This window comes from Gigantopelta aegis, chromosome 4, assembly GCF_016097555.1.
Source record: "Gigantopelta aegis isolate Gae_Host chromosome 4, Gae_host_genome, whole genome shotgun sequence".
Taxonomy (NCBI): domain Eukaryota; kingdom Metazoa; phylum Mollusca; class Gastropoda; order Neomphalida; family Peltospiridae; genus Gigantopelta; species Gigantopelta aegis.
In genome coordinates this window covers 116,089,966-116,114,054 of record NC_054702.1, presented here as the reverse complement: position 1 = coordinate 116,114,054, position 24,089 = coordinate 116,089,966, and the positions used below count along the sequence as shown (strand labels likewise).

Below are 24,089 nucleotides of genomic sequence, written 5' to 3'. Positions count from 1 at the left end.
GGTTACACAACAGACGTCTCTGAGTTACAGTACACTGGTTACACAACACAAATCTCTGAGTTACAGTACACTGGCTACACAACAGACATCTCTGAGTTACAGTACACTGGCTACACAACAGACATCTCTGAGTTACAGTACACTGGTTACACAACAGACATCTCTGAGTTACAGTACACTGGTTACACAACACAAATCTCTAAGTTACAGTACACTGGTTACACAACAGACGTCTCTGAGTTACAGTACACTGGTTACACAACAGACGTCTCTGAGTTACAGTACACTGGTTACACAACAGACGTCTCTGAGTTACAGTACACTGGTTACACAACAGACGTCTCTGAGTTACAGTACACTGGTTACACAACAGACGTCTCTGAGTTACAGTACACTGGTTACACAACAGACGTCTCTGAGTTACAGTACACTGGTTACACAACAGACATCTCTGAGTTACAGTACACTGGCTACACAACAGACATCTCTGAGTTACAGTACACTGGCTACACAACAGACATCTCTGAGTTACAGTACACTGGTTACACAACAGACATCTCTGAGTTACAGTACACTGGCTACACAACAGACATCTCCGAGTTACTGTACACTGGCTACACAACAGACATGTCTGAGTTACAGTACACTGGTTAGACAACAGACATCTCCGAGTTACAGTACACTGGCTACACAATAGACATCTCCGAGTTACAGTACACTGGCTACACAACAGACATCTCTGAGTTACAGTACTGGTTATACTACAGACATCTCCGAGTTACATACACTGGTTACACAACAGACATCTCTGAGTTACAGTACACTGGTTACACAACAGACATCTCTGAGTTACAGTACACTGGTTACACAACAGACATCTCTGAGTTACAGTACACTGGTTAGACAACAGACATCTCCGAGTTACAGTACACTGGCTACACAACAGACATCTCCGAGTTACAGTACACTGGCTACACAACAGACATGTCCGAGTTACAGTACACTGGTTAGACAACAGACATCTCCGAGTTACAGTACACTGGCTACACAACAGACATGTCTGAGTTACCTCTTCCTCGTATATCTCATCAAGCCACGTCGTGTATCGAGAGAGCAGCTGTAGATCGAGTTTCCAGAACCGGTGCACCAGGGATGGGAGGAAAACATCGCCAGCCCAGCCCCGCCCCAGCATCTCCCACAAGATGGATGTGCAGAGCAACTGAAACTCACTTGACGAATCTACAATTGAGATACATAAACACAATGCTACTACACTTTATGATCTGTCCATTAATATGTGATAGAGATACATAAACACAATGCTACTACACTTTATGATCTATCCATTAATACTTGTGAAGTAATGGAGGCAGAAAACATCTAAAGCATGTCAATAAAATCTAATTTGTGATATCATGCGATCCGCCAGTCATTAAACGTACATCATACTAACATGTTTTTAATTTCATGGCTGATAATATATATATAATTAAAACTAGATTAAATGCACTTCATATTTTTAAAGATGTGGGTAATATTTCAATTAAATATAATTCCTACCTGCATTATTTAAGCCTGTAATAAGTGAAAATTCAAACGCTCCAGCAATCTCTTGAAATCTGCAAATGAGAAAGATCACTAATAAAGTAGCAAAATAAAGTAAATGAATATGAAACTGAAACTCACTTGTATCGATCAGACAGTCAGAACCAGACAGCCTTGTGTATTTCGGTATCACAATACTCCACTGGACAACATATCTAATTCTTCTTTTTATTGCAAAGCACCACACTGTTTCATAATATATGCAATAAATTGAAACAGTCGATGAGATATTAATTCACACATTTCAGAAATGGCCAAACAGATAATGTTATGTGTCTCATTTAGCAAAGTAGTTATTTTCAAATTCCCTGTGTAGATTTTTTAGAGCTACTAATCCAGTTTTATTTTGCTAGTAAGAAATACAATAAATTGGGATTCACTGTACAAAACTGTGTCTAGCAGTGCTTAACACAGGACAGACCTGCACTGAAAATTAAAGGTAAAAATATTTGAAACCATAACACAATCACACACAATTACTAACAAGAAAGAAAAGAAAGAAACACAACCGATTATTCTAACAAAAATAAATTGTTCTGCACTGCAAGCATTAATGATTTTCAATGTGTGTAAAATTAACTGAAGCAATCTCTGACAAAGCATGCTGACCATGAGAGCGTCACATGACCTGACCTGATTTGGAAGTACACAGGCAGACTCCACTTGGTCATGAACGTTTGGTAGCTGGCGTGGTCTCGCAGTCGCTTCACGCTCGCCTGGGAGCCACACATTCTCTCAAACCTCGCCAGGAACTCCATACTCAGCAGGTATTTCTGAAACAATGTCATTAGAAACAATCCAATATCACATCTGAAACAATCTTCAACAGTATTTCTCAAACAATCCAACATTAAAAATATTTGTATGAAAACTAAACTAAAATATTTTAGTGGAAGGGAGATAATTCACACAAAGCCTCTCATATAAAACATGTCTGACCTCAGTTAATAAGTATTGTTATCAAAACTGACTAATAGTTATTCCAGGAAATAGTTACCCCATGAAATTTGACAAAATAGTTACTCCCTGAAATAAGACAAAATAGTTACCTCATAAAATATAAAAAAATAGTTACCTCATGATGAAATAACTATGCCATGAAACCTGATAAAAGTTACCTCATGAAATATGTCTGGATTTCCAGGTGCAAAAATGGACGGTGTTCTGGCTTCCAAGTTGCTGACAATTTCTGGCCAGACTGAGTTGACGAGGAAATCGTAGCCACGCACAACCTCCGTTGTCCTGAAACAACGTTTCAGTATTCACCGATATTATTACACAGTGGTCCTGGGTATGTAATTTATATTTAAACAAGGCTACACATTAATTATCTAAAATATGTCACCAACGTAAACAAAACCTCTGATTATGCTACTTTTAAGGCAATGTGAAAATATGTTCAATCTTTAATATCCCTTGTTTACTGTATACAGTATATTTATTATACTGTAATAACTATATTTATTATTCTAAACAGTATTACAAAGTTGGAGTTGACTGTGAAATTGTGAATGATGGTACAAAAGGTAGTGAAAGCAATTGAAAGTGTTAGGTTTATTTCTTGAAAGACTCCAGAACAAAGTACCCTGATCCACCACTGGTGACGTCTTTGAGGACCTTGCACTTCTTGGGAATAAATTCAACAACTTTGGCAAACATTCCACGTAGACCCTGGCTGCCTGATCGAATAAACTCTTCTGTTATTACCTTTCAACAAAAAATAATAGCTGGTTAATAAATGTAACACTGAAATATTGTTTGAAGTAATGAAACATAAAAGTCCTTTGTAGAATACGTCCATATTTTACTGCATAATATGAATCACTACCAACTCAGTAATGTTATTCTCTATTTGTATTTACTATAAATTAACAATGTACATCTTCCTATATAGCATATACTTGTGATTTTCACCCCAAAACCATGTGACATTCACACTCAAGATTAAAAAATCTGACTGAAATTCACCTGCAGTAGACAATCATTACACACTAATTGTGGACATAGTTTTATTTGAACACAAATTGCAATACAGCGGAAGTAAAGTTTGTATTATAAACATATTTTATTGTGCTGCTGCCCAATCTACTACAAATTCTGGTGGACAGGTAAAGTTCATATAAAAACTCAAAAATATTTTTAACTTTTCACATTTATTACAATAAAACAGTGCTTGCGTGGCACAAAAGTCTGCACATGTTAATGACGTTACATTACATCTTGAAACAAGTGTTGAAGTATGTTTGTAAACAAACAAACAACATTAATTTAATTAATAAAACAATTGTTAAAACAACACAACTTGTTTGTGAATATATGTACAAAACTGGTAGATAACAATTTGATTGACAAAAAAACTCTGAATTAATGCACTAAAAGTATACTTTTGCCAGCCTTGATCAACATATTTTTGTATCACCTGTCAACATGTGTCTGCCACTGCTGTAATGATCAACCTTGTATATCAACTTACACAAGTTTACATAGAAGCTTCAATACATACCTTATTGTAATTTATGAATCCATAAATGAAATAAATGTTTTATTTTATCTGTTAACGTGAACATCCAAACATACTTTGAATTTCCCTACGAGTGACACAACAAACAATATGGCTGCCCAGACTACAGATCTAAAGATTACAGCATGGCCTATTTTAGCTACAGTCTGTTTCAAAATTATCATTCATTGTCCTACATTTCTAATGAACACTATTTGTGCTCATTTACAGTTAATAACAGACAACTTTTGTTGAATAATGATAATAAATTATGACAATGGCCTTTTTTATATTGTCATTTTGTGTTATCCAAACTAAGGTGCATGAAACACCATTTATATTTATCTCATTTGCATAATCTAAATTTTCCTGAAACAGATTAAAACTTATAAAAAGTCGGATCCATTATCTGTTGTTGTTTCTGTGAATATTAGCGACAGAAGTGGTTGTTTTAATATTTGCTGTGCAGTTTTGTGCCGTCATGCAGGCCAGTAAATGTGTGTGTGTGTGTGTGTGTGTGTGTGTGTGTGTGTGTGTGTGTGTGTGTGCCACTAAAAATGTGCTTATTACTTGAGTTTAACAACATCTTTCAGTAGTAACATGTTTATTGTTCCATTGTACTGTGGCAGTGAAACAAATAGTTTTAAAGAAATATTTTAACTTTAAAATATACGACAAATGCTCAGGTGCACAGACTTAGTTGCCATCAGTGTATATGTTCTTACATATAAAAAGTAAATTTCTTATGAAACTTGCTAAAATTGAAGGTAAAAATTAACATTAATCACAGGGCTAGCTTTGGCACTTAACTCACTAAATTTGACAACTGACAATCTTAAAAGCAATTGGCGAATTTTATTTTAATTTTGCGAAATAATTTCTAGTAATAATTAATATTTTGTTACAAAATAATGTGGCTTTCTGCTAGATGATCTGGTGAAATGTTGTGTTTACTCAGAGCTAGCCCTAAATGGTAACAAACTGAAATGATTAAAAAAAATAAAAAATTGTGTTTATATATCCTGGAAGAGTTTACCTCCTCGAGGTAGGGCTTCACCACGTGTTGTCTGAACAGTGTCTCCGCGTCGCGAGTCTTGTCGATTAGTGCGTACGTCCTCAGACACTGACGCAGAATGTCCACATTATTCGTCTCTAGTCCTTCCAGAAACGAGCCCTCCAGACTGTACTGTAGAGTGGTGGTGATCATCGCTATCCTCTGAAAGACAGAGACTTTAACAGATAAATGAAGACAGAGAGTTTTACTGATAAATAAAGACAGAGTTTGATAAATAAATAAAGATGGAGAGTTTGACTGATAAATAAAGACAGAGTTTGATAGATAAACAAAGACAGAGAGTTTGACAGACAGAGACTTTAACAGATAAATGAAGACAGAGAGTTTGACTGATAAATAAAGACAGAGAGTTTGACTGATAAATAAAGACAGAGAGTTTGACTGATAAACAAAGACAGAGAGTTTGACTGATAAATAAAGACAGAGAGTTTGACTGATAAATAAAGACAGAGACTTTAACAGATAAATGAAGACAGAGAGTTTTACTGATAAATAAAGACAGAGTTTGATAAATAAATAAAGACAGAGAGTTTGACTGATAAATAAAGACAGAGTTTGATAGATAAACAAAGACAGAGAGTTTGACAGACAGAGACTTTAACAGATAAATGAAGACAGAGAGTTCGAGAAACAGAGTTTGACTGATAAATAAAGACAGAGACTTTAACAGATAAATGAAGACAGAGTTTGACTGATAAATAAAGACAGAGACTTTAACAGATAAATGAAGACAGAGAGTTTTACTGATAAATAAAGACAGAGTTTGATAAATAAATAAAGATGGAGAGTTTGACTGATAAATAAAGACAGAGTTTGATAGATAAACAAAGACAGAGAGTTTGACAGACAGAGACTTTAACAGATAAATGAAGACAGAGAGTTTGACTGATAAATAAAGACAGAGAGTTTGACTGATAAATAAAGACAGAGACTTTAACAGATAAATGAAGACAGAGAGTTTTACTGATAAATAAAGACAGAGTTTGATAAATAAATAAAGATGGAGAGTTTGACTGATGAATAAAGACAGAGTTTGATAGATAAACAAAGACAGAGAGTTTGACAGACAGAGACTTTAACAGATAAATGAAGACAGAGAGTTTGACTGATAAATAAAGACAGAGAGTTTGACTGATAAATAAAGACAGAGAGTTTGACTGATAAATAAAGACAGAGAGTTTGACTGATAAACAAAGACAGAGAGTTTGACTGATAAATGAAGACAGAGAGTTTGACTGATAAATAAAGACAGAGAGTTTGACTGATAAATAAAGACAGAGAGTTTGACTGATAAATAAAGACAGAGAGTTTGATAGATAAATAAAGACAGAGAGTTCGACAAACAGAGTTTGACTGATGAATAAAGACAGAGAGTTTGACAGATAAATGAAGACAGACAGTTCGACAGACAGAGAGTTTGACTGATGAATAAAGACAGAGAGTTTGACTGATAAATGAAGACATAGAGTTTGACTGATAAATAAAGACAGAGAGTTCGACAGACAGAGAGTTTGACTGATAAATAAAGACAGAGAGTTTGACTGATAAATAAAGACAGAGAGTTTGACTGATAAATAAAGACAGAGAGTTTGATAGATAAATAAAGACAGAGAGTTCGACAAACAGAGTTTGACTGATGAATAAAGACAGAGAGTTTGACAGATAAATGAAGACAGAGAGTTTGACTGATAAATAAAGACAGAGAGTTTGATAGATAAATAAAGACAGAGAGTTCGACAAACAGAGTTTGACTGATGAATAAAGACAGAGAGTTTGACAGATAAATGAAGACAGAGAGTTTTACTGATAAATAAAGACAGAGAGTTTGATAGATAAATAAAGACAGACAGTTCGACAGACAGAGAGTTTGACTGATGAATAAAGACAGAGAGTTTGACTGATAAATAAAGACAGAGAGTTTGATAGATAAATAAAGACAGAGAGTTCGACAAACAGAGTTTGACTGATGAATAAAGACAGAGAGTTTGACAGATAAATGAAGACAGACAGTTCGACAGACAGAGTTTGACTGATGAATAAAGACAGAGAGTTTGACTGATAAATGAAGACATAGAGTTTGACTGATAAATAAAGACAGAGAGTTCGACAGACAGAGAGTTTGACTGATAAATAAAGACAGAGAGTTTGACTGATAAATAAAGACAGAGAGTTTGATAGATAAATAAAGACAGAGAGTTCGACAAACAGAGTTTGACTGATGAATAAAGACAGAGAGTTTGACAGATAAATGAAGACAGAGAGTTTGACTGATAAATAAAGACAGAGAGTTTGATAGATAAATAAAGACAGAGAGTTCAACAAACAGAGTTTGACTGATGAATAAAGACAGAGAGTTTGACAGATAAATGAAGACAGAGAGTTTTACTGATAAATAAAGACAGAGAGTTTGATAGATAAATAAAGACAGACAGTTCGACAGACAGAGAGTTTGACTGATGAATAAAGACAGAGAGTTTGACTGATAAATGAAGACATAGAGTTTGACTGATAAATAAAGACAGAGAGTTCGACAGACAGAGAGTTTGACTGATAAATAAAGACAGAGAGTTTGACTGATAAATAAAGACAGAGAGTTTAACAGATAATAAAGACAGAGAGTTTAACAGATAAATGAAGACAGAGTTTGACTGATAAATAAAGACAGAGTTTGATAGATAAACAAAGACAGAGAGTTTGACAGACAGAGACTTTAACAGATAAATGAAGACAGAGAGTTTGACTGATAAATAAAGACAGAGAGTTTGACTGATAAATAAAGACAGAGAGTTTGACTGATAAATAAAGACAGAGACTTTAACAGATAAATGAAGACAGAGAGTTTGACTGATAAATAAAGACAGAGAGTTTGACTGATAAATAAAGACAGAGAGTTTGACTGATAAATAAAGACAGAGTTTGATAAATAAATAAAGATGGAGAGTTTGACTGAAAAATAAAGACAGAGTTTGATAGATAAACAAAGACAGAGAGTTTGACAGACAGAGACTTTAACAGATAAATGAAGACAGAGAGTTTGACAGATAAATAAAGACAGAGACTTTAACAGATAAATGAAGACAGAGAGTTTGACTGATAAATAAAGACAGAGACTTTAACAGATAAATGAAGACAGAGAGTTTTACTGATAAATAAAGACAGAGTTTGATAAATAAATAAAGACAGAGAGTTTGACTGATAAATAAAGACAGAGAGTTTGACTGATAAATAAAGACAGAGTTTGATAAATAAATAAAGATGGAGAGTTTGACTGATAAATAAAGACAGAGTTTGATAGATAAACAAAGACAGAGAGTTTGACAGACAGAGACTTTAACAGATAAATGAAGACAAAGAGTTCGAGAAACAGAGTTTGACTGATAAATAAAGACAGAGACTTTAACAGATAAATGAAGACAGAGTTTGACTGATAAATAAAGACAGAGACTTTAACAGATAAATGAAGACAGAGAGTTTTACTGATAAATAAAGACAGAGTTTGATAAATAAATAAAGATGGAGAGTTTGACTGATAAATAAAGACAGAGTTTGATAGATAAACAAAGACAGAGAGTTTGACAGACAGAGACTTTAACAGATAAATGAAGACAGAGAGTTTGACTGATAAATAAAGACAGAGAGTTTGACTGATAAATAAAGACAGAGACTTTAACAGATAAATGAAGACAGAGAGTTTGACTGATAAATAAAGACAGAGACTTTAACAGATAAATGAAGACAGAGAGTTTTACTGATAAATAAAGACAGAGTTTGATAAATAAATAAAGATGGAGAGTTTGACTGATAAATAAAGACAGAGTTTGATAGATAAACAAAGACAGAGAGTTTGACAGACAGAGACTTTAACAGATAAATGAAGACAGAGAGTTTGACTGATAAATAAAGACAGAGAGTTTGACTGATAAATAAAGACAGAGAGTTTGACTGATAAATAAAGACAAAGAGTTTGACTGATAAATGAAGACAGAGAGTTTGACTGATAAACAAAGACAGAGAGTTTGACTGATAAATGAAGACAGAGAGTTTGACTGATAAATAAAGACAGAGAGTTTGACTGATAAATAAAGACAGAGAGTTCGACAAACAGAGTTTGACTGATGAATAAAGACAGAGAGTTTGACAGATAAATGAAGACAGACAGTTCGACAGACAGAGAGTTTGACTGATGAATAAAGACAGAGAGTTTGACTGATAAATGAAGACATAGAGTTTGACTGATAAATAAAGACAGAGAGTTCGACAGACAGAGAGTTTGACTGATAAATAAAGACAGAGAGTTTGACTGATAAATAAAGACAGAGAGTTTGACTGATAAATAAAGACAGAGAGTTTGACTGATAAATAAAGACAGAGAGTTTGATAGATAAATAAAGACAGAGAGTTCGACAAACAGAGTTTGACTGATGAATAAAGACAGAGAGTTTGACAGATAAATGAAGACAGAGAGTTTGACTGATAAATAGACAGAGAGTTTGATAGATAAATAAAGACAGAGAGTTCGACAAACAGAGTTTGACTGATGAATAAAGACAGAGAGTTTGACAGATAAATGAAGACAGAGAGTTTTACTGATAAATAAAGACAGAGAGTTTGATAGATAAATAAAGACAGACAGTTCGACAGACAGAGAGTTTGACTGATGAATAAAGACAGAGAGTTTGACTGATAAATAAAGACAGAGAGTTTGATAGATAAATAAAGACAGAGAGTTCGACAAACAGAGTTTGACTGATGAATAAAGACAGAGAGTTTGACAGATAAATGAAGACAGACAGTTCGACAGACAGAGAGTTTGACTGATGAATAAAGACAGAGAGTTTGACTGATAAATGAAGACATAGAGTTTGACTGATAAATAAAGACAGAGAGTTTGACTGATAAATAAAGACAGAGAGTTTGATAGATAAATAAAGACAGAGAGTTCGACAAACAGAGTTTGACTGATGAATAAAGACAGAGAGTTTGACAGATAAATGAAGACAGAGAGTTTGACTGATAAATAAAGACAGAGAGTTTGATAGATAAATAAAGACAGAGAGTTCAACAAACAGAGTTTGACTGATGAATAAAGACAGAGAGTTTGACAGATAAATGAAGACAGAGAGTTTTACTGATAAATAAAGACAGAGAGTTTGATAGATAAATAAAGACAGACAGTTCGACAGACAGAGAGTTTGACTGATGAATAAAGACAGAGAGTTTGACTGATAAATGAAGACATAGAGTTTGACTGATAAATAAAGACAGAGTTCGACAGACAGAGAGTTTGACTGATAAATAAAGACAGAGAGTTTGACTGATAAATAAAGACAGAGAGTTTAACAGATAATAAAGACAGAGAGTTTAACAGATAAATGAAGACAGAGTTAGACTGATAAATAAAGACAGAGAGTTCGACAGATAATAAAGACAGAGACTTTAACAGATAAATGAAGACAGAGAGTTTGACTGATGAATAAAGACAGAGTTCGACTGACAGAGTTTAACAGATAAATAAAGACAGAGAGTTTGACAGATAAATAAAGAAAGGTTGTTTGACAGACAGAGAGTTTGACAGATAAATGAAGACAGAGAGTTTGACAGATACCGGTTTGATCTTCTCGACAAGAGGCAACCCGCGACTCTTGGTCACGTAGAACTGTAGTTTGTTGAACTCGGTCGCCACTCTCTCAATCAACTGACCACTCAGCTGGCTGAAACACAAATCAAACTGTCTCAATCAACTGACCATTCAGCTGGCTGAAACACAAATCAAACTCTCTAAATCAACTGACCACTCAGCTGGCTGAAACACAAATCAAACAAATGTTTGTAGCGCAAACATTTGGTATGGAGATCCTTCTAAATTGGTTTTTAATTTTTATTTGAAAATATAATACTGCTCAATCTACAAAAATAACGTTTGTCATATGTACATATAAATCTTATTATGACATAGGTCTTTAAAATAGTTGTGGAAATTCAGATTTTACTATATACCCATTCATTGGGTGAATAAAAAACATAAGCTACTGTACTTTAAATTGAATGTACAAGGCACACCGACTTCTCTTTGACACTCAACAGCAACAATGAACCCACTATCCTGGTCACAGTCACCAGATAGTAAGCAAGATATTTAATTCTATGAACTATCAACTGATCACTCAGTAAACATAGAAATTATTTACGATTTAACATTTAGCATTAATCTAGTTCTAAAACAACCCCTAATATTCTCTGAATTAAATGTCTCGCTTACTATAAATTCATTTGCTGTGGTTCAGTGTTACATTTATAAATGTTCATCTAAATGCAAGTCAATTTATTAAATTGTTTAATTTATTTTATAAAAGAAAAAAATGTGCAAAGCAAATTTACGATTCAGTTATTTATAATAATAAAAAAAAAAACCCTCCTTCCTGAAGAACATTTTGTTAGCACCCATGACCCTGCCCTCCCACTAAGCATTATGTGATTACTGAATGGTCCTTACCCCGGTGACTGTGAGGGTGACTGAGAGGGTGACTGAGAGGGTGACTGAGAGGATGTCTTGATTCCCAGCAGGTATAGGCACCCATGACCCTGCCCTCCCACTAAGCATTATGTGATTACTGACTGGTCCTTACCCCAGTGACTGTGAGGTGGACTGAGAGGATGTCTTGATTCCCAGCAGGTGTAGGCACCCATGACCCTGCCCTCCTACTAAGCATTATGTGATTACTGACTGGTCCTTACCCCGGTGACTGTGAGGTGGACTGAGAGGATGTCTTGATTCCCAGCAGGTGTTCAATCTTCTCCACAGACTGAGTGATGTTCAACAGACGCTGTAGACATGCCTGCGTAAGAAAATAATGATGAAAACACGATATAAACCCATATCAACACTAGCAGGCATAAACCAAAAACACTAATAAACTCAAATGTATTATATAGTATGAGGTTAATAGTAATAATGCTAGTATATTACTGAGCTAACAGTAGTAATAGTTAATATCACATAATACTGGAATTCTACTATAAACTCTGTACAAATCTGGGCTAGTAATAATAAAATACGAACATTGGGCAATTACAGTTGAAAGACAATTATTCATAGGTTTCTGCAAAAAAATGCTACTAATCAGACAGTACAAACACTACCTTGTTATTCTGGATCTCTTGTTGATGTTTGAGTATTAACTAGACAATGGGTGATCAGACAGTACAAACACTACCTTGTTATTCTGGATCTCTTGTTGCTGTTTGAGTATTACCTAGACAATGGGAGATCAGACAGTACAAACACTACCTTGTTATTCAGGATCTCTTGTTGCTGTTTGAGTATTACCTAGACAATGGGTGATCAGACAGTACAAACACTACCTTGTTATTCTGGATCTCTTCTTGCTGTTTGAGTATTAACTAGACAATTGGTGATCAGACAGTACAAACACTACCTTGTTATTCTGAATCTCTTCTTGCTGTTTGAGTATTAACTAGACAATGGGTGATCAGACAGTACAAACACTACCTTGTTATTCTGGATCTCTTGTTGCTGTTTGAGTATTACCTAGACAATGGGTGATCAGACAGTACAAACACTACCTTGTTATTCTGGATCTCTTGTTGCTGTTTGAGTATTACCTAGACAATGGGAGATCCGACAGTACAAACACTACCTTGTTATTCTGGATCTCTTGTTGCTGTTTGAGTATTACCTAGACAATGGGAGATCAGACAATACAAACACTACCTTGTTATTCAGGATCTCTTGTTGCTGTTTGAGTATTACCTAGACAATGGGTGATCAGACAGTACAAACACTACCTTCTTATTCTGGATCTCTTGTTGATGTCTGAGTATTAACTAGACAATGAGTGATCAGACAGTACAAACACTACCTTGTTATTCTGGATCTCTTGTAGCTGTTTGAGTATTAACTAGACAATGGGTGATCAGACAGTACAAACACTACATGTACCTTCTTATTCTGGATCTCTTGTTGATGTTTGAGTATTAACTAGACAATGGGTGATCAGACAGTACAAACACTACCTTGTTATTCTGGATCTCTTGTTGATGTTTGAGTATTAACTAGACAATGAGTGATCAGTACAAACACTACCTTCTTATTTTGGATCTCTTGTTGATGTTTGAGTATTAACTAGACAATGAGTGATCAGACAGTACAAACACTACCTTCTTATTTTGGATCTCTTGTTGATGTTTGAGTATTAACTAGACAATGAGTGATCAGACAGTACAAACACTACCTTGTTATTCTGGATTGCTGTTTGAGTATTCTAGACAATGTGATTGCTGTTTGAGTATTAAGTAGACAATGGGTGATCTTGATCTCTTGTAGCTGTTTGAGTATTAAGTAGACAATGGGTGATCAGACAGTACAAACACTACATGTACCTTCTTATTCTGGATCTCTTGTTGATGTTTGAGTATTAACTAGACAATGGGTGATCAGACAGTACAAACACTACCTTCTTATTTTGGATCTCTTGTTGATGTTTGAGTATTACATAGACAATGAGTGATCAGACAGTACAAACACCACCTTGTTATTCTGGATCTCTTGTTGCTGTTTGAGTATTAACTAGACAATGGGTGATCAGACAGTACAAACACTACCTTGTTATTCTGGATCTCTTGTTGATGTTTGAGTATTACCTAGACAATGGGTGATCAGACAGTACAAACACTACCTTGTTATTCTGGATCTCTTGTTGATGTTTGAGTATTAACTAGACAATGGGTGATCAGACAGTACAAACACTACCTTGTTATTCTGGATCTCTTGTTGATGTTTGAGTATTACCTAGACAATGAGTGATCAGACAGTACAAACACTACCTTCTTATTTTGGATCTCTTGTTGATGTTTGAGTATTACCTAGACAATGGGTGATCAGACAGTACAAACACCACCTTGTTATTCTGGATCTCTTGTTGCTGTTTGAGTATTAACTAGACAATGGGTGATCAGACAGTACAAACACCACCTTGTTATTCTGGATCTCTTGTTGCTGTTTGAGTATTACCTAGACAATGGGTGATCAGACAGTACAAACACCACCTTGTTATTCTGGATCTCTTGTTGCTGTTTGAGTATTACCTAGACAATGGGTGATCAGACAGTACAAACACTACCTTGTTATTCTGGATCTCTTGTTGCTGTTCGAGTATTACCTAGACAATGGGAGATCAGACAGTACAAACACTACCTTGTTATTCTGGATCTCTTGTTGCTGTTTGAGTATTACCTAGACAATGGGTGATCAGACAGTACAAACACTACCTTGTTATTCTGGATCTCTTGTTGATGTTTGAGTTTCTCTTCAACAGCTGCTATCGCTTCGTCCATCGCGGTCTGAACATTCTGTAACAAACAGTACACCATTATTATATCATTGTGTTGAAGGAACTGAATAAAACCGTTTCAGTTTATGGTGGGCATGGCACAATATTGCATGAGAACAGTTCACGTGCTGACTGGTTACACAACTTCAAATTCATGCGAACCGCAAATTAATTACTTTATACACATATTACATTTTCTGAAAGTCACTTTACAAAACACATGTATTAAAAAACCCACATTATTTGCAATAAAATATATTTAGTTTCTATTTTATTTGCTTAAACTTAGTTTCAGCTGGATATACTTGATAAAAGTGCTAGTTCAATGCAAGATTAAGTTATGCAAACATAATTCATATGAATTGAACAATCAGTTCTGTAAGTAAAATTATGCGGACTACATATGATCTTGAAATATTGTTCACGGATGTGTGAATGGGACTGATTAATTAGTTTTTGTTGGAAATGATGTCTTTTGACTGTTTCTTGACAGAGGTCGAAACACTGACATTTCACTGTATAAATAAAACAACGTAAATGTGAGTAACATGGCGAATATACATTTATACCACATAGTCTATTCAGGACAGCATCAAGGGATGTTCTACATGCCATACATGATACATGGCATAAGACAGCTCTTGAAAAACCAGCTGTAAACCACCGATTGGAACAGAAAATATCCTAGGGTTTAGTCTTCATTCAAGCCACCACACCCAGTCATGAGTTTGAGATCAGATGGACAGTACAACTTACGAGAACTTCTTCCTTGAGTTGTCCGAGCGGAACTGTCAGACTGCTGATAGCCTTGTCCATGCCAACCTGAAACACACAACACAAATATACTGGGGGTTTTAAACAATATTTCTTAATGCTTTTCATTTTCATTTTCAATCTTCGATATTGATCAACAGGCAATGCCTAGATTAAGACCTCTGCCTACATCTTACAGTTGACATGTGTTACAAATTTAAACTTATAACTTTTATATAAATTTACAAACCACAAAAGTCCTGACAAACCACATTACAGACTGTTCTATTCCTGCACAGTCTACAAACAGCCAACCGATGCCTGTACTTGCCTACATATTAAAGTAACTATTCCTGCACATTCTACAAACAGCCAACTGATGCCTGTACTTGTCTACATATTAAAGTAACTATTCCTGCACATTCTACAAACAGCCAGTTGATGCCTGTACTTGCCTATGTATTAAAGTAACTATTCCTGCACATTCTACAAACAGCCAACTGATGCCTGTACTTGCCTACGTATTAAAGTAACTATTTCTGCACATTCTACAAACAGCCAACTGATGCCTTTACTTGCCTACATATTAAAGTAACTATTTCTGCACATTCTACAAACAGCCATCCGATGCCTGTACTTGCCTACATATTAAAGTAGCTATTCTTGTAAACTTGTGTTTTAAATAAACTAAAATAACATAACATTATCTTGTGACCAAACCAAGAAATTTTAGATATCAGTGGTTCAAAAAATAACATTAATAACATTACGACATTTCACTAAAAAGTTTGATATTTCTTGCCAAGTTGGTTGACAGGTTGACGAAGTCTGCGTAGTCCTTGTTGATGAGTTCAATCATGGCGCTCTTGAGAATCTTCAGGTAGATATTGAGGTCGTCTCGTAAACTTTCGAGCTGCACGTGGCGACGACACTCGACAACAAACTTATCCACGTGGAACTCCGTCTGAAACAACACAAATAATTCAAGACATTAAACATGGCTCCATCTATACACAACAAAATTAATAACGAGTCAGTAGACTTTCTGGTAATGCTGTGCTAGTGTCATATAATAGAAAGTTTTTATTAATTAATGTCAGTGACGATGTCTTTTAAATATAACAGTAAAATTTGTGGCATTATAAATGTAAAAATAGTAGGCAGGGCTCACCCTAGTTGGTAATTGTTATAAAAAGTGGTTACAACATTTAGCATCTGGCATTATAAATGTAAAAATATTAGGCAGGGCTCACCCTAGTTGGTAATTGTTATAAAAAGTGGTTACAACATTTAGCATCTGGCATTATAAATGTAAAAATATTAGGCAGGGCTCACCCTAGTTGGTAATTGTTATAAAAAGTGGTTACAACATTTAGCATCTGGTTTTGAGAGGTTTCACTGTAATTATGCTTGTCATTTTGTCTGCTCTAAATTGTTGTTTAAAACATTCATTTAATCAATATGCCACACCATGGACACTTTACAATGGAAGAATCTGGGTTTCCCCACCATATTTAAAGAAAAATGTCAAAAATATCTCCTTTACTTTTAAGTTATTTTATTAACTTTTAATTCATTTTTAGTTTTATGGGGATTTTTTGTATTTATTATGGAACGAGAAATGACTTCACTGATCCTTTTCCACATACAAGACTGTTTCGAGTTTTATTTCCCTCCAATAAGGGCAGATAACAATAACCACGTTTTATAAAACCCCGACGCAGTCGGACTTTTTTCCTTTAATCCAAAGTGAAGATCGTTTCAAAGTAAGTATTTCTTGGTCTCCATGAGCTCGAAATAGATCACAATACACGATTAGGGTGGGAAAACGTGATGGTAGTCGTTATTTTGACTGCAATTCTGTTCTGAGCAAAATTGCTGTACATAATGTAGGCGGGTCAATATACCACAAGCTGGCCGCCAGCAAAAAACCGTCAAAATTCGGATTGATAACCATCAAATTGCAAGTTTTTTTTAACCTGATGTTATAATTAATGCTATTTTCATTTATGTTTATCAAATAACAGTAGTTCCTGGAATGGACATTGCATTTGTACTGGCGTCATGACGTAATCAAGGCACAACACTGGGAATAAGCACTGACGTCATGACACATAATATCCTATCTTATTGCTTCTCAGATGCAGTCTTGTTCATCATCCTGTTCTATCATGGATCATTTGTCATATTGTCAGTTGTCATCTTGGCAATGCCCACATATCGGCCTTGATGGCACAGTGGTTAAATCATCGGACAACAGGTTGGTAGTTACAGGGTTAGCAGCCCGGTACCGGCTCCAACCAAACAGCGAGTTGTTAACGGCTCAATGGGTAGGTGTAAGGCCACTACACACTCTTCTCTCTCACTAACCACTAAACAACTAACCCACTGTCCTGGACAGACAGCCCAGGTAGCTGGGGTGTGTGCCCAGGACAATGTGCTTGAACCTTAATTGGATATAAGCAAAACAATAAGTTGAAATGCCCACATGCTTTCTGCAGGTACACTTTTAAGTAGTGCACCCTCCCGAACAGTTGCAGTGAATTATCTCAGTTGGCCTTAGGTTCAGTGTAGGTTCTGGCCTCCCCTCTTCCCCGGCCTCTGTCTGGTCACACCAAGGTTCAAAATATGATTGATAATTCTTATAACTTTTAAACTTTTCTAAAATAACTTTTCTGTGGGCTGGGGCCAACCCTCCTATCCTTCCTCCTAATCTCTGGGGTATTAATTAATTTTAAATGTTTAATTTTATTTTATTTTAGACCACCCCATCTAAAATTGCGCCAAACTATTTATTAATTAATTATAAATTAAGTGTATACAAGTTTAAGGACGCAGTCAAAATTTATTAACCTCCCCTCACCATTATTTTATTATTTTTTGGTCGTAATTTTCGAAATTTTTAAATCATCCCTATATTTAGGTATTTCCTGTCTCGAGTCAGACCTCCGATCTTATCGGAAGCCAGACTCGAGATAGGCGTGTTCGAAACCATAGAGGTATATGAACACGTTAAAAACCTAGCCAAGCCATGTGAATGATCTGAATAAGTGCCTCTGGAACAGGGCTTTTGTCTGTCATCACCGGAATGAGTTTTTCACCTTCTAACTTCCATCCCCACTCAGATGGCTCCATTTCATTATTACAGCACATCCCAATCTAATTAAAATTAGCTCCACTATTATATGTGGATCTAACACCAGCCAGTTGGAGCTCATGTCCACCAATCAAAACCTTACTTGCAGAATCCTGCCAGTGATTTAAAAATAATTTGAAAACATTCCAAATTATCCTGAGGGTATATGACATGTTTCGTGTGAATTACGAATGCCTTAAAACATGTTTTATTTTATAAAATAAATAATTTGTAATGTAAAACTGAAGACTGATTTAGTTGGGGGTTTTTATAAATAAATAAGTAATTTTTAATGTAAAAATTAAGACTGATAACCCACCCCGTACGTATTGGTATGGTTCGCTGTACTGCGGCCACTAAAATAGACTCGCCCGATATTTTTATAATTTGTATGCTCCCAAATAACGTTATAAAAGGCGAAGTGTGATTGGTCAATATTTAAATTATTATTTACAGACAAAATGTTACCTGGACATTGGGGACTACGCAGTGTTGTTAGCAATCCGATTAAAATTAGTTCTACTGGTCTAAATAAGGCATTCATAATTCACATGAAACATATCGTATACCCTCAGGATAATTCGGAATGTTTACAAATTATTTTTAAATCACTGGCAGGATTCTGCAAGTAAGGTTTTGATTGGTGGACATGAGCTCCAACTGGCTGGTGTTAGATCCACATGTAATAGTGGAGCTAATTTTAATTAGATTGAGCACATCCACTCCATAATCTAATAGTAAGTCCACAGGGAGTGAATTTTACAGGCCGAGGTGGTTGGTGGCAATCTTTCAGGTGTGACAAAAGACTTAGCTCCTGCAACTTAGGAAGGTCAATGAGAATAACATAAATATTCAATCTGACACTGATAACTTGAAAAGTGAATTAAAAACACAAATTCAAACTTTAGCTGCTGTTAAAGAAACTGTCGACCCTTTACCAGAACTATTTGGAGCAACCAAACGACTACGAGAATCGCATATAGCCCTTGTGAAAGACTTTAACTATGTAAAATCTAAAGTCGACAATGGATGTTTAAATATAACTCGTGTTGAAGATCACAAAAGTATGGGCATTATGGCACTGAAATCAAAAGTACAGCTAACAAACTCTAAAGTAAATGACATGGAAAGCAGCGTGGATGAACTGAAGGCGTTAGTAACATCGGTGACAACATCGACAACTGATCTAAGGAAACGCCTTGGTAATCTAGAAAAAGAACAGAGACATCAGCTAAAATTAAAAAGCTATGCCGAAGCGACTGCCAACACAAGTCGTCCATCCCACACACTGCATAAAGAGACGCCAACTACACAGACTGCATCAGAAGAAACCACTGATTCGACGGAGACATATACAACGGGTTCTAACACTGGCATAACGGTAGATGAGGGCCGTGCAGTACGTGAATCGACAACATCTACAATGACTGAGTCACCTTACACAATAGCTGCACTCCCTGATATACACGCCCAAACACCGTCTTCGCTGGAGAGTCACAATTCTGAAACTGACCAAAACCAATCTTCGAAATTACCCCCCGTTAGTACAAGCAAATGTACCACTAGTCGAGATTGCCCTGCTCGTGAACAGTTGTCAGTGATCGAAAGAACGGATAATCATCACAGCAGTCATGACGATCAGTCTCCCATTGTAAACTTCAAGCGAAGTAATACTTCTTCTGTGTGCTTAAACACGATTAGCGTCTGGGCACCCGGCGACCAGTGTAGGGCAACGTTTGCCAAACAATCAGTTTTTTGTGGTGTAACGAGAAAGCCTAGAGTAGCCCGATTTTATATTGGTGGTATCAGCAAATATTCCACGGAAACAGGCTTAAGAGATTTTCTTATAGAAAAAGGTGTGAAACCAACCTTTCTCAGATTTTTTAATAAAGATACAATGAAGTCCGCTTCTGCTCAGTTAAATATATGTTACGAACATCGCGAAAAAATCGAATGTGCCGACTTTTGGCCTAGTGGGGTATATGTAAAACCCTGGTTACCGAAAGACAAGTTTCTTAGCCAATTTAATAACAGAAACACTGACAATGGAATATCAGAATATTAATTTTATGTGCTGGAACTGTCGAGGTATCATGACAGCAACTCCTTATTTAATCAAATGTTTAAATAATCATAGAATAGATATATGTGGTATCACTGAGCACCACTTACGACAATACAACTGCAGTTTTTTAAATTCTATTGATAACAATTATACTGCATTCGTAAAATGTGCAACAGAACGTGACCCTTCAGTATTTCGTAATGTAAATAAAGGAGGCGTCGCCATTTTACTCCACAATCGTTTTGCGCACTGCTGTAACGCAATTGAAGTAGACTGTGATAGAATAGTTGGAGTGGAAATTGTGCTCGGTGACTCCTCAAATATCTATATATTTTGTGTATATTTGCCTGCGTCTAACTTGTCTGATGATTTATTTAACGAATATTTAAACATTGTAGAAGAACTGTATATTGCCTATAGCGCAAAAGGTATTGTTTATATAATAGGTGACTTAAATGCTAAAATAGCTGGGCCGAGATATAACTTTATAACAAACAAAAGAAGTGATCTATGTCACGCATTTCTTATTAGAAATAGTCTTGTATCGGTCCACGTTCAGGAATTTTGTAAAGGTCCTCCTTACACTTTCGAAGCTTACGCAGGTGGCCCGATGTCTGCAATCGATCATATTATAGTACCCGAAGAGTTAATTCCTTATATAAGTAATGCTCTAGTTAAAGATGATCATGTGCTCTCATTATCAGACCATAAACCCATAATATGTACAGTAAAGATAAACAATATAACTAATAAAGTAGGCACAGTGCCCGAAAAAACCATCATGGGAAAAGGCTAGGCGATCACATACATTGTCGGACTATACGTTTGCGGTGTCCCACATGCTATGGCCAATACACATACCCAATAACGATGTAAATAAAGCAGAAATTGAGCGCTTCCACTTAGATATAGTCCATACATTAAATCAGGCAGCCAAAGAAACAATTCCTTATTCAAGGTTTAACAAGCATGTAAAACCATACTGGTCTAAAACAGTTAAGGAATGCCACAAAGATATGTCACATTTTAGGCGATTGTGGATAGTAGCCGGCAGGCCCCGCGGTTTTCAATATAATGTGTACAGATTTTATAAAAGGGCAAAAGATTTATTCCGCACGAAATTAAACGAAGCTTATTTAAACTATGAACGCGACTTCTATAGCTCCTTGGATAAAGATTGTGAAACAGATCACAAAATGTTATGGACCAAACTTAGAAATAAGAAAAAAAGTAGCTATATTATGTCTTTAAAGGTCAACAATACAACTATAACACAACCACAAGAAATTTGTAGTTCTATGGCAGAACATTTTAGTCGAGTATTTAGCGACACAGAAGATGAACATTTTGATGCCAATTTTAAATCAACTATTGAAAAGAAAGTTTCAGAATTTAAGCTAACTGCCGCTACAAGTAAAGTTAGTGTTGATATTTCCCCCATTCTTGTTAGCAAAATCTGCTCTAAGCTACCAAATAACAAGTCTTGTGGGCCAGACAAAATATTCTATGAACACTTAAAATATGGAGGTTCTTATCTTTATTTTTGTCTTTCTCGGTTATTTTCCTTGGTAATAAACAGTGGGCACATTCCAGAAGGTTGGAATTCAGGGCTTTTAGTCTGTTTATTTAAAGGTCAAAGTAAGTCGAAATCCAACAGAGACTCTTATCGAGGTATTGCACTTCTATCTGTAATCTTTAAAGTTTTTGAAAGAGTGCTGGAAACGTTAATGCCAGAACTGAACTCTTCAGAAAGTTTTCCTAATATTCACCAATGTGGTTTTCAGAAAGGCCTTTCTAGCATTGACACTTCGTTCATTCTACAAGAAACTATCAATCACTATAGAGAAAGAGGTGATGGAGTAATTGTTACATTTCTAGATAGTGCTAAAGCCTTTGATACTGTCTGGCACTCTGGTCTCTTGTGGAAACTTTCTGAAACTGGTATATCCCCCAAAGTCTGGCTTACTTTAGAAGCAATCTATTCAAACTGTAAACTACAGGTCTTAGTAAACAATAGTTTCTCTTCACACTTTCCTTTGAAAAGAGGATTGTGTCAAGGAAGCATACTATCCCCCAAATTGTATGTATTGTTTATTAATGAATTGCTGAATAATTTAACCCAATCCAACAAAGGTGCAATGATCCTGGATACTAGAGTTTCTTGCCCAACTCAAGCAGATGACATCTCTATTATTTCTCCTACTCCAAGTGTCATGCAAAATATGATTTCAATATGTGAGCGATATAGCGCTAAATGGCGTTTTACATTCTCTGCTTCTAAAACACAAGTTGTTGACTTCTGTAAGGATCCGGATACGAAACTTATTCTGTATGGAAAGGAACTACCATGTTCAACAACCATAAAACATGTTGGCATTAAATTACAAAGGTCTTTAATAATAATTGGGACAGAACACTCGAGACTTGCAAAACTATAAAATCCACCGCCATGTCTCTAGTTCAGGCTGGTTGTCACTGCCGTGGAATTAATCCTGTAACTAGCGTCAAACTAGTTCATTCGCTGTGCCTATCAAAAGCTTTGTACGGTAGTGAATTATGGAATAATTTAAATACAAATGAACTATTGGCGTTAGAAAGAGCATATAGATTTGTAATAAAGATTATCCAGGGTCTTCCTAAAAGAACACGAACCGATTTTTGTCTTGGACTTCTTGGCAGTATATCCCTCGAAGGACATATAGATAGAAACAAATTATACTATTTAGGACATCTTTTGCGATGCCCCGTGTGGACTCTGGCTTACAAAATAGCAGTCACTCGACTACTAAGTTTTAAAAATCAGTGTGTTCGTTCAAATATTGGCTTTGCAGCGGATATATACACAATTCTTCGTAAATATAATCTACTGCATCACCTCAACGAATTTTTTCTAACATCAGTATTCCCTAGTAAGCATATTTGGAATATAATTGTAAGAAAACATGTTTTAGAATTTGAGGAAACTAACTGGCAGTTACGAATTTCTTTAAACCCCGATACAACACATTTTCTAAAAATTCATGCCAATCTCGAAGTGCATAGAGCTTGGTCAGTTGCACGGTCAAATCCATCACTAAAGGAGCAAGCAAATCACTTGATAAATATATGTGCTACATGGAGGCCAAACTCAGTACACGGTATTTGTACGTTATGTACTAGTAACTATTCTGATCTTTTTACACACGTCATGACTAGTTGTTCATACTTAACAACAACCAGAGATACATTCTGGACAACGCTTCTTGATATCTGTCCTATTGACCTCAGTGTAGAATTACATAACTGCCCCGATGATATTTTTATTACAAAACTCCTGTCCTGTAAACCTCCAATAAATATTGATGATGAATCATCTATGTTATATAGTGAAAGTGTCATACACTTCATTTATAAAATAACGCAAATATATTACGTTAACAATATGAAGACCAATATACTGTAGACAGTCATGACTGTCTGTTCTTGTGCAAATGTTCAGATCTTTATAGTGGTGTGTGTGTGAGAGAGAGAGAGAGAGAGAGAGAGAGAGAGAGAGAGAGAGAGAGAGAGAGAGAGAGAGAGAGAGAGAGAATGGCAGGGTGGCGAGTGAATTTATATGAGCGTGA

At 35.6% G+C, this 24,089-nt stretch overlaps 1 protein-coding gene across 1 annotated transcript in view; it reads right to left on the bottom strand.

The window, feature by feature from the left end:
• Positions 1 to 24,089, bottom strand: part of LOC121371866 (conserved oligomeric Golgi complex subunit 2-like) — a 36,517-nt gene that overhangs the window by 8,223 nt on the left and 4,205 nt on the right. The window contains exons 2-12 of the mRNA XM_041498076.1: positions 16,086 to 16,247; positions 15,287 to 15,352; positions 14,469 to 14,549; positions 11,916 to 12,016; positions 10,786 to 10,891; positions 5,142 to 5,321; positions 3,191 to 3,312; positions 2,724 to 2,847; positions 2,239 to 2,378; positions 1,561 to 1,619; positions 1,070 to 1,239 (exon numbers count right to left, since the gene is read on the bottom strand). Coding sequence (XP_041354010.1) covers positions 1,070 to 1,239; positions 1,561 to 1,619; positions 2,239 to 2,378; positions 2,724 to 2,847; positions 3,191 to 3,312; positions 5,142 to 5,321; positions 10,786 to 10,891; positions 11,916 to 12,016; positions 14,469 to 14,549; positions 15,287 to 15,352; positions 16,086 to 16,247 — 1,311 coding nt within the window. The remainder of the gene's footprint in view (positions 1 to 1,069; positions 1,240 to 1,560; positions 1,620 to 2,238; positions 2,379 to 2,723; positions 2,848 to 3,190; positions 3,313 to 5,141; positions 5,322 to 10,785; positions 10,892 to 11,915; positions 12,017 to 14,468; positions 14,550 to 15,286; positions 15,353 to 16,085; positions 16,248 to 24,089) is intronic.